The 12626-nt window shown below is 39.7% G+C and overlaps 1 protein-coding gene across 1 annotated transcript; it reads right to left on the reverse strand.

The window, feature by feature from the left end:
- Positions 1-5840: 5840 nt before the first annotated feature.
- On the reverse strand, positions 5841-8489 carry LOC140273584 (peripheral myelin protein 22-like). Its single transcript, XM_072369200.1, has 5 exons — positions 8338-8489; positions 7466-7555; positions 7164-7257; positions 6928-7068; positions 5841-6831 (listed from the first exon to the last, which is right to left on the reverse strand). The coding sequence occupies exons 2-5, from the start codon at positions 7541-7543 to the stop codon at positions 6674-6676; spliced, it is 471 nt and encodes a 156-aa protein (XP_072225301.1). The 5' UTR covers positions 7544-7555; positions 8338-8489; the 3' UTR covers positions 5841-6673.
- Positions 8490-12626: the final 4137 nt, after the last annotated feature.

Consider the following 12626-nt stretch of genomic DNA (forward strand, 5'->3'; position numbering starts at 1 on the left):
GGACAGGGTCACTGAGGTTGAAATAACACAGCTACTTCAGTTTGACCCACCCGATTAGGACACAACCACCATCCTTCACTTGATCTGCCAGCAGATATCACGTCTGGAGGCTTATCTAGTCCATTGACTGATGAACTGGTGCAATTGGATCTACGACTTCTTCTCACCATGTGTATTTTTCAGGGCATTTCTGGTGCTCTCCTAAGAAGTGCATAAAAGACTGCAAAAAAACTTTACATACCTAGATTTTGGACTAGATTATATTCTAAACAGAATGTGAGAACTTATAGTTCAGAGTTTATTTCACGGCTTGAACACCAGATACAGTCAAGCATATGTAGATATTAATTCCGGCTCAAATATCTTTTCATACTGTCAGCCTCTGGATCTGCCAGTCAGCAGGAACTTACAAAGAGACTTCTGTCAGCAAAGACACATTTTCAAGGACAAAATGATCAAAAACAACAACCTTCTACATCAGAATTTCTTTGCTCTCAACTGTACTATGGTTTCAAATAACTTTTGTGCCACTTTGTATCTAATCATCCTCATACGTGCGAGCTCTTACAAGATTTCTAAAATTATCCGTATATATATTCATCTCCAACTCAAATGTGGGAAGCCCATGTGAAGCACATAAATTGTTCAGCAATGGTGTAACCGCTGCTTCGTTGATTCCTACAGCGATGTATCTCAGCACTGTCACACTGCTCTCTAATTTGGAGGAGCTGTGCTCGGGCTTGAGAGCTACAAGGATCCTTCTAAGTTGCTGTTGTATAATTAAATGAGAAATGTTTGCCGCAGTAGCCTCATCACACCAGTATAGATACTTGTTTGCCACCAGCAATAAATTAGAAGGTCTTTGTTGCTGGCTAGCAGCCACACAGGTCTTCAGTTTTCTGGATTACAGAAAGACAAAACTGAAAAACTAAAGATGAATAATAGAAACAAAATACAGGAAGCTGATATTGATATCACTTGTTTCCATAACCATCTTAATTCTTCCTCAATAGCTGGTATATAATGGTAACAACGGTATTATGACTGAAATCTCACTAAAAATGTAAAGCACATATAAAATGTGCTAAAGTTTTGCTTTCAATCCCTCTTGTTTTACTGCCTTCAACTGCTTTTGCTATCTCCTATGGCTAACTGCTACAGGAAAGGAAGCTGTAAAGAGCATGAATGATGAGTGATTTAGATTAAATGCATTTATGTTATGTATAAGTGTGCTTGCAGGTAAGCTGTGTCCATTTGTGTGGGTGGGTATGTGAGTAGACCTGTGCAGTCATTTGTGGCAATAAGCTTTTATCTGTGTGGGAATCAGAAACCTCTTCATGTAAAGAGCTAAATCCCATTTCATATATATTTTTCTGTTCATGTCTGGTTAAGGCAGAAAATGGCGCCGGGGGATTCCTGTGGATGGTGAGGGTCTATAGGCAGGATGTAACGGCAGGGATCATGGGTCAAAGGTGCTCCCAGGTTCCACATCTGCAGCTTTGCCCAGACAGTGCGGGCTGCCGTCAAAGTGGGCAGCCAGCCGCACTCTAATGTGTATTAGCAAGACAAAGAGTGAGAAGAGGGGAGGGCATCAGATGGGCTTTGATTTCACTAAGATTTATGGGCGTGATGAAATCAGCTTTGAATAAACTGGGTCTGCCCATTTGCTCTATCGTTTAGCTACATCTGAAGGCTCCGGGGTTTGTTCCGGGAGACAAACACCCCAAATAAAAAAGGGCAACAAATCTAAAGAGAAAGAAAAAAGGAGGGGTGCAGCTACTTCTGAAGTCCTCCATGTCCCTTTCAGGGACTCATCAGCTGGCTCAGCCCATTGTAAGTTCTGCTTCACGACCATTACTGCCCTTCCAGAAAAATTCCCAACCGTAGACTTATGGAAATGATTCTGGTGTGTTCCTGGGATACCAAGAAAACACTTGGCTGCCAGCACATAAATGTCCGTGACTGCTGTTTAACAATTTAACTCTAAGGGCAGCCAGGCATGTGGATGAAATATGCTGTTTTTTATCAAGCAGCAACAGTGCTGATGTATGTATACAGCTACCACAGCACCCAGTGGATAGTGATAAGGGTGGCTTCCTCCCTATCCCCTCTTCTCTATCCTGCATGTCCTGCAGTAAATACTAAGTGCCCCTTTGTGACCCTCACAGTGATAAATAACCCTTAAGGTTAACTACATTTCAAATGGAGCAGTGAGGCCATTATGGGCCTCCAGAGTTTTCTTGACATCCTCAATATGTTATCAATATGCCCAGGGACTTTAACAGACCAGCATTAACTGGCCTGTCTTTTGTGTTGGTACTGACAAAGTTATGAAGAATCTCTTTGAATCATCATATCTTAGAAAAAATGTTAATCCCCTATCTGCATGTTCAGCGGCCATAACTTCTTGTGTTATAAACTGTACACTTGTTGCCTTGGCTGTGGCATGTGTGCGTTAAGAATTACAGAATTAGCATATCCTTAGACAGGTATACAGACATGTACATAGAAATGTTTGCACAGATTGCGAGTTATAAGATCTTTCGATAATTTTCACTTTGGTGTCCACTGGTAAGCCGCAAAATAAATAGATAAAATTAGAAAAGACATGGACTCCGGCTTCCTTTCACCGTCCAATAACATGCATGTTAGGTCAATTAGTGTCTCTAAAATTGTTCTTATGAGTGAGTGTGAGTGCATGGTTGTTTGTCTCTGTGTCGCCCTGTGATGGACTGGCAACCTGTCCAGGGTGTACCCCGCCTCTCGCCCAATGACTGCTGGTATAGGCTCCAGCCCCCCCCCCCGACCTGACCGACAGATTAAGCGGGTATAGAAAATGGATGGATAGATGAAGAAAAGACATGGACAGACATTTCAGTCAGCAAGTCACAAGTGTAAAGTTGTATAAAAAGTGGGTGCATTTCTCATCTTAAACGTGTAGATTTTATAGTGTTATTTCCTAGAGGCATTGCATGTGAGAAAAAGTGTATGCCACCTTGTCAGTCTGATGTCAAAGCATAAATTAAGCGAGAAAGAGCTGTGCCTGTGGGACATTGGCAGATGGTACACAAAACCACTTCGACAATCCAAATTCTCAAAACTATAAAGGCTTGGTCTTCTACTGAAATATACTTAAATATTTTCATTGGATGTCATATCATTAACTCTAAAACAAACATGTTAAAAATTTTGGACCAAGGGCCAATTCAATACAGCTGTAAGCCTCAATCTTCAAATGTATTTTCACAGACCTATTATTTTATTAAGATATTTGGTTGAATCTTAGCACGCATAAAATCAAATGATGAATAATGTTTTTTGGATCTAACGTAATGACCAGATTAAAAAGGTAAACTTTATTAGATTTTGTCTATGATTGCAATCTCACTATGAGCAGAACAGCAGATGAGAAGAGAGCTAGTTGAGCAAAAGATCGGATAGAGCTGAAAAGGTAAAGAAAAAATATAGAAAAAAATCAGAATTAATAGTGTTTGTAAAATTTTTAAAGCAACCCTTGTCATACATCAGGAGCAGTAATTCTAAGACATTTGTAGGTCAATTCAAAGTGCATCTGTGATGAGAATTCTGTTTTTAACCTATGTTCACAAGATATTTTTAAGTCACAAGGCAAAATCAGCCTTTGATAATGTGATTGGAAATGTCTTTGCTTTGGATTTGCAGAGCACCACCTACAGTCTCAGAAGGGTAGACCACCTGAATGATTTACAAAAAAGACTGAAGGAACCGTTCTTGACTACTTGTGGGTTGGAAGCTTTACAGCTAATTTGCGTGTGCTTTGAGGAAACAAAGAGAAGTGAGTGTAAGCTATGTGAAGAAACTTGACGACATGATCAGAAATAGATTCAGTTTATTTGATGACATCACACCTCAAAAATACCAGATAATTTCAAGCCATTTTTAAGAGTTGAGACCATGAGAGTTTGAAATCATCAATTCTGAAGGACACGGGTGGACACAGATGTCAAGTCTACATTTCTCTCAATGTTTTACTCATGTTGTTAAAATTGAAAAGATGAACACTTTCATTAAATGCTGTAAAAGTCAGCCAGTGGAAATGACTTGCACAGTGCAGAAATTGTCTTGAAAATGACTAAACTAACCTATGAAAATCCAATGATTTCTGTGCTGATCTAAGCCCTAAATTTTTCACGATCTTAACAATGGTGCTGGTGTTGTTTATAAACCAACCTCTTGACAGTGCATTTTCAAGTAACTATTTAGGTACAAAAGAACTGCGTGAGGGGCTGATGTACCTTGGAACTTTACAAATTATTACTGAAAATGTGGGTCCTCCTGAAAAAACTTTAGACACCTCTCCTTTGAAACAATATGTTCTAAACTCTTTTCCCAGATGATTTCAATCTATGAGTTACAGACCTCCTGAAAGCAATTTTTGATCTCTGCAGTCTGTACTTTTCGTGTCTGCTATTGATCAAATAACCACACGATAATAATCTACCATATTGGATCAGGACAAGATGAATATCTGAAAGCTCAGGAATTATTTTACAGCTGATTAGGTTTTGAACATTTTACAGAGTATGATGTTTAGTGTAAGAGTTCCAAACTTCTTTAGATCTGAGCCAGTAACCCATTTCAGTGCACTTGTAAGAAATCTTGAGAGAAGATTAGAGTCGTGTTACACCAGTATTTAATGTTTTAAACAGCCATCATGTTTTTCAAATGTCCTCAAAGAGCAGCCATAACAGCAAAAGTGTGCTGCAGTCACCACCTAGTGGAAATACAGGCAACCCCCTAAATATTTCCCTCCCCATAACCATTAATTGGTTGACAGCTTAACTGCTTCATGCTGTCAAAGATGTGGTGTAGACTTGAAGGAGACCATGCAGAATGTTTACAAGATCCTTCTTGAGATGTGTACAATCAAGCAAATACTACTACTCATGAATGAATTCCTGAATGAATGAAATAAACATTCAATAGATTTATACTCAATGGTACATCAACATCAGTGATGTAGAATTACGCTTGGATTGACACATCATTATTGGGAACTAGGAACTTAAAGCATGTGATAAATATGATTTGGTTTGAAGCATCTTCTGGAGAAGGTTAAGAATCAAACTACAAAATCTACATTTCACAAGAAGCAGCCCATTTCTGTACGGCAGCCTGTGCCTCAGATGTGTCAAATTTTCTGTGTTTGCTCTAACAGATATTCTGTTGAGACATTTTTTCTGAACCACATTTAACTGTATTATTCTATCTATGCTGTTTTGGTGAAATACTGTCTGAAGATGAGGTGCCAAGTTTCCAGCTGTCGACATGCTTGTCCTCAAAACGTAGACAGGTGGTGCTGTTTGCATTTGAAAAGTTATTCAAGATGCTGCAGAGTCCATAAAGAACAAAGGTACGAGATGCTTATTTTTTGACAGTAATGTTGAAAAGTAATCTAAACAGAGGTTAAAGTGTTCATGAACATGATTTTAATTAGATACTTTCAATCATGCTATGATATACTATTTTGAATTCATACAGTATGGAATCAAATACTGATATATATATCTATACAAACAAACACACACACACATATATATTTATATTATAAGTTATTATAAGTTTTCTAGTGGTGGTTTATCACCATAACACTGAATCTTTAGTTTTTGTGTCAGAGCTCCACCAAGTGGTAAAAACGCATACAACAACAAACTATTTTCTATGATCTAAAAAGGGGAAAAACGAGAGAAAGACAACAAAGCAAGAAAAAATGAATCAGTATGTCAGCTGCAACAAAAATTGGACGTATAAAACTTTGTCAGTGAAAGCTGTGTACTTCTGTGGAAGAATAAAAGTCAGACTTAGTTTCAAAAAGTTTATTCATAATACTGACAAAAAAGTTGAGTTTGTACAAAGCAAATTAATTACAGGACATGACACACTTGCAACACACATTGGGATACACATTTCAAGAATAGCAGGTTTTAGGGGGGAAAAAGCACCATTTTTAATATTACAAAATGCAAAACATTTTTATTTGGATTATCAAATACAATGATAATTCAGAAAACTTCATAGGTTTATTAACGCCGTTTTTTTTCTGAGACCTTATCACTTCCTTCAATACAAACACACATAAGTAAGGCACATCATTTATAAGCATTTTGACACAGAAGAAAAAAGAATAGCAAAAATGAAAAAAGCCTGATACTCCAGAAATTGAAGCGACATCTCTTTGGTACAGCTGCATGATTTGTGAGAGACACACTCTATCACGTAAAAATGAGCATGACAATGTTAACTTGACAACACTATGTACACAATGTATGTAAAAAATGTTATAAATATGTCTAAAAACCACAGACACTATGTACATCTTTGTACTGAATAGAGGCAGGAATGCTTTCTTATCAAACACAATGGAATTGTTGGATGTTGGGAAGTCAGTCTGTCACCAAAATGTTTCTAATTACATTGATAAACACACTGGCACCACTGGAAAGAGGTGTAGTGAAAATTAGCCTTTGCTTAATTTCACGGAATAAAAAGTTGTGATTGTTTCAGCATGTGATGGGAGGTTAACAGATACTGAAGTACAGTATTGTTGGGATGTCAGTCTATGGTCTGTGGGCAGTAGGCACAGTGCGATGTTGTGGTTAGGGGTCTCCTAACTACCCCTCCTCTTCTCCCGCTCTCATTCTTTCTTCCTCAAGACGATATAAATGAGCCCGCTGATGAGACAGAGAGGGAAAGCCACCCAGGCCAGCACGTAGGCGTAGCCAAATTGTTTGTTGGGATCATTATCCGGACTCATCACGGTGTAGATGATAGCCCCACACATCACAAACACACCTAAGAAACACAAGAAGACAGACGTAGATGACTCTACAGCTTAGCCTGCTTCCTCTCAGGGTGTGACCCTTCAGTGATGAAGTCAATCATACTCACTGGCCAAGATCTGGAAGATGGCGGTGAAGAAGAAGCGTCCGCCCTTCACCAGTTTGAATAGCTGATACACAAACGCAATGAGGGAGCAGAAGCAAAAGAGCAGGGACAGGATCATGAGTGCTTGCACTGCTTGGATCCAGTCTAGAAGATAGGCCCGAAGAATGGAATTTAAACTCCATCATTTTCCACACAAAAAGAAAACACATTTAGTTTGTTTTTCTTGAATGCAGACTAACCTTCATTGCTGGCCGGCTTGCAGTGGTACCCTCGATTATTTGTCATGCAATCGTACCATAGATCTGTACTCTTACCTCCACCCACAGACCAGGTCTGAAAAACACAACAACACACAGCAATTGAAATACACAACATCCAAAGTTCATATTTGAACATAGAGCTGTTACAACACTATTTTAAAAACCCAAATTACACAATAAAGGAGATGCAGTCTGTGCCAACTTATTCACACCACACCCCACTCTACATTCTGATTTTTTTCAGTGTTTTGAAATTGAACTGAAAGAAAAAAGTTACTTACACTGGCTGCTGTTGACACAATGAGAAGAATGAGAATGATAAGGTGCAAGACCAGCACTCCAAGCAGGATGAGCAGCATTTTCAAGTAGATCTAGAGGAGTACATAATGCAAGAATAAAGTCAATAAACAGGGATTTACCATCACGACCATCCTCGTATGATCGGAATCGGCTCATCTCGACACCAGATGGCGCTATTTTCTAACTTCTGCACCAACCGCAATGTTTACTTCAATTGGAAAGTGTCCTCTTACGCTGAAACATGCAAAAAAAAAAGAAAAAAAGAAGGAACTATCATTTGTTCCTGGTGGCGCACAAATGCTCAATGGTGAGTTTTAAGTCAGGATATATAGGTTCATTATCGTAATGAACCTATGTGCATTTTCTAATTAACGCACGACACTGAACTTTCGAGATGTTCTAATATCCAAACTATCTAAACACTCGTTAATATATAAGCGCTGTTTGCAAGGTAGCCTAAGTTAGAAAAATATTTACGTCAAAGAAAATTGTCGACGTTAAAAACACATTAAGTTTTGATTCACGGGCGCTCAAAGCACGCTGCCGGAAAACAACCTCAACCCATCTGCGTGGAAAAACATTCCAGCAAAGTGCCGCCATGCGTGATTCTCAACCGTCACCGTTTTGTATTCTCAGGTAGAAGGATACAAAAGTGTGATACACACACGGAACAAATAGGAAACTAGTTTTCTGATACATATTTTAACGTTTGCGTCATCAAATTAAATCCAAAGTCGACTTTAAGTCCAGGAAAGAAGTCCTGTTGTTCGTGTGAAAAAAGAAGTGTATGGAATCAATCAATTACTAAAACAAAATAAGAATTATTAAAAAAATCCACTTAAGTCCAACTTACAAAAAGGCAAAGCAAAGGGTTTCTGTGAAAAAGGGCGTGCTGAAGTAAAGTGAAAAGTTGGGAAAGAACCTTGGTGCCTCTATTCCTCTCGACTCTTTCTCTGTAGCTCCTTCTCTGTAGCTACTATTCCAGATGTGGCTTACACACCCCAGTCAGTCTCTTTCTCCGCCTGCGAACACCGCCCTGCAGGCCTTGCACGTCACCAGAGGCCTGCTCCCCCACCCCTTTCTGGTTGCCTCTGGTCTGGATTGTACTTGTGTTCCATGGAATTATTGTGCAAAAGAAAATCCTTATAAATGTAAGATGCATTGTCCATTTCTACGTTTTAGGTAGGCTACTGCAACACACATTTAACATCTATAAAACAAAAAGAAAAAACATTATGACATTACCTGTTGTAATACAGGAAAGTACAGGAAAAATAGATGCTGCATCTTGATAGTCTGCACTGTGATTTTATGATTTTTCTGCATTTTATGCCTTTGCATTGCTTCTAGAAAAGGTCAGATCCTGCATCCCATAGTGTTCGCTCTTGACACATTATCACACATCTTATTATGCATTCTTCTTCACCTGTAATTCTGTTTAAAAAAAGAAGAAGAAAGAACAGTACTTCAAGAACATTCAGGGTGACTCTTTCCATTCCTACACATGACTAAAGAAGTCTTCACAGACCTACTGACCCCAAAAAGCTGGCTGAACTCCAGTGTAGTGAATTTGTATATGTGTGTGTGCCTGTGAATGGGCCAGCCCTCCAGAGGCCTTGCGGTATGCCCAGAATGCCTGTATGTGTGAGGCAGGCCCCCTGTTTACTCCTGTGTCTGTGGAGGGAAGGGAGAGTTTGTCCAGCACCAAAGGGAGTTAACATGGTGCAATGTTTTGGTCACGCTAAATCAATGGAACGGCTTGGATATCCATGCAAACAAGATTTAAGGATGAGTGACAAAGATTGCCAGCCACAGCCAGCCACGGCTCTGCATCCCTCATTACAATGTGGTCCCAGGCCATTTACTCGCAAGTGACAAAGCTATAAACCAAACCAGAACCAAAATGACGGCAGTGACAAAAAGAGCAAGCACACATTGCTTTGTTTTGAAACCAATCCAGTCCAAACATGATTGTGATCAGCTGCTGCAGACACAGAACCCAGCGCCTTTCCCTGCTCTCCCTGGCAGTTTTTGGCTCATCAGGTAGATTCCTGCGGTCTGTATTTGTAAACACATAAAGGATTAGAGTGTGGGCTGTTGCCCAGGCTCACAGCGGGCTGCCAGGTGAGGCGGTGCTTTGCGTCCCAGCAGAGCCGGAGGGGGCAAAGAGGAAAAGCTCTCTGACAACCAGTCGACCACTCAGCTGGATGTGCTGCTGTTTATGAAGATGTAATTGGTGCAGTGGTCAGGAAGGAAGCAGTGCCGGCAGCAGCCAGGTGAGAGGATGGACCTGGCTGCTTAACTGGACCAGGTTGTGTGCCAAAACTATAAATGTCAAAATGGTCAAATGCTCCTTTGTGGTGAAAAATAATTTACGCACAATCCTACACTGCTGCATACAAAGTGGGAACCTCCGCAGCGGAAGAGCAAAAGGCGAGGTTTGTTTACCTCTGTCAACATATACAATTCATTCAAGGATTTACAACTCTAGAGACACCATTGCTGGTGATGTTGTAAACTCATAATATACTGTGATACATTCTTAATCAAATGAAGCTCCATTTCACTGAGCTACAGTGCCCCACCCTCTCTTTATTACTTTATGTCATTTAATAATCTGTGCGACTGCAGTGAACACATCAATATGCAATGCTTCGATTTGAAATAACATCTACTAAAACAAGCACATATTGTCTTTATAATGAATGATTATGAGGATGATCTGAATGAGATTCTGCCATTCTTTTGGACTGATTACCGCATTCTCTCAGTGTAGCCAGAACACAGCTCTTCTTTTCAAAATGAAAGATTACAAAAGCAAACAGAGAAGCACAGTTAATTACCAGAATATACAGTCAAGACTATTGTGGCGAGGCTGCAGTTGAAATTTAACACTGGCACGCCCTCCTTTATGAGAGATTCACAAAGCCGGAGGTTTGCTGTTTTATTTATTTTTTTGTTTGTACGTGTTGCTATTTCCACTTTCAACGATCAAATTTGCATTGCTTCTTCTTTGTTTCCCAAAATGAACCCAATTCATTTGCCAAAGAGTTCCAGTGTTGTTTAAGTAGTAATGCTCGCAGAACAGCTGACATAAAACCAAACCAAATAGGCGGCATAGTGAAACTATTATGCACTTAAAAATACAAACGTAATGCTACTGTGTGAAAAACTGAGCTGTGACTCATGTTAGGAAGAACTCTTTAATTGGAAATCAAAGCTAACCCAATACTGCAGTTTGACTCATGTGACAGTATTTTTAGATCTTAATCTTTCACGTCTTCTAATATACTTACAGTTATATTGTAATATGTTGTTTTTAGCTTGATTTCCACCAAAAACTCTAAATTCATCTCAATTCCTGGGGTCTAGCTGAGTGCCAACTTTCAGTTTCCAGTTTTGACCTCAAATTATGTTAAGTTTGTATTTGTGGCTAATACCAAAATTCAAGTTTAGATTTGGGATGAGGAGCACTGCATTGTGACAGAATGAGTCAGCCTCAATTCAAGCTCAGTTCTGGTGTATGCTTCACTGGGCTCCACCTGCAGGGTAGACCAAATTACTCTTTTGGACTACTTCATCTCAACAATAAACATAGGAGTGACAGAAGAGTTAGAAAATTAGGGATTAGGTTTTGGGTTTGGACGCAGCCTGGGGGATGTCTTAGCAGGACAGCATGACGGGCGCTTTTACATGTGGGAATATGAAGGAATGAAGGTACACCCCTTAACCTATAGAAGGTCTATATCAAAACAAGTTGAAAAAGTGAAGCCCTGACATCTGGCTGGCCAGATGTTATGAGGAGTAGCTAACCAAAAAAAAAAAAAGCCATCTCTTCAGATAGCTTTGGACCAAAGCTGAAAAATGTCTTTGAATACTATGCATATATTAGCCCACATGATGTCAAGCTTTTGTTACAGTGCTGGTTAATTCAGTCTGTTTACACTGTGGCCTGGTTTATTCAGGATTCAGCGTCAGATGCATGATTCAGTGAGTGTAACAGTGAAACCGTAGACAGGGACATTCCTCTTGCAGATGCATTCTCTTATTTCTACTGTGTGTGACGCTCTCTTTGTGCTGCTCCATCCTCAGGGCTGAGCTGGCCCCGTGGTGCTGGACTGGTGTTTGTGTTTCGCCACTTTGTGACTATCAGATAACATCGCATAGACCATGCAGGTTGAGCATGAGAGGAGCCCTCCAGACCCAGAGCTATGGTGAAAGACTGCACACACTGCAAGACCAAGTTAAGCTGTGTACACATGGGGACACTGGTTGAAACATCCCATAAGTATGCACAAAGAAGATTCATTGACTGTACTTACTTGTTTAAAATATCAGACGCATAATATGCAATGCTGTATCTTTTATTTGAGAGGATTTATGACTGAAATGTTTTGTAGTCGCACAAGTGTAAAGCAGGATCGCATTAGATCATCTCTGCCATACTTGCCCCATCTCCTCTCTCCCATTTTAAACTATGAAACTCTGGAATGAACCATGGCAAGGCTGAAGAGCTTCATTGGCTGGGAGCAAGATTTGATAAATTGGGCCAAGATGTTGAAGAAGGGTGAAGGCTTTGTTTCTTTCCTTGTAGAAATGGGTCTGTCCCTCTCTGTGAAAAAACAACAAGCAAATAAATCAGAGACATACGGCGTGACGCACTACAGATTGTGGCACCCCAGTGATTCTAAACATGTGCTAATCATTAGTCTCTGGCATCCTGTTAGAGCCGATGTCATCAGCACACATATCCCAACAGGCAAGATCAGTATACAAACTGTTGCTTGGAATCAGTGTGAAAATGGCCTCAGAGGTTTAAAGTGAAGCAATAAAAAGTCTGAAAGGTTCAAATGAAATTGTTCAACTCTCATTTCTACACAGGTCTCACATCTTTGATATCTAAAAATCTAAGCTGCATCAGACACACGCTATGCAAGTAGATTACATTTCAAAGATTGATGGTCAGACGATTTAGTTCCTTTAAAATCAGAAGCTAAGATTCTCTTCAATTCCCTGAAAAGAAATCATTCCTATCTACTTTTTTTTCCCTTTTTATTATCAGTAGTGTTCTCATCCCTGCTGCTCTGCTATCTTTTCGAAGGAGTGTGTATGGGATTCTTTTGACAGCTTACATTGCAGCAC

The sequence above is a fragment of the Leuresthes tenuis genome, unplaced genomic scaffold, assembly GCF_036924035.1.
Source record: "Leuresthes tenuis unplaced genomic scaffold, fLeuTen1.0.hap1 SCAF_17, whole genome shotgun sequence".
NCBI classification, from domain to species: Eukaryota; Metazoa; Chordata; class Actinopteri; order Atheriniformes; family Atherinopsidae; genus Leuresthes; species Leuresthes tenuis.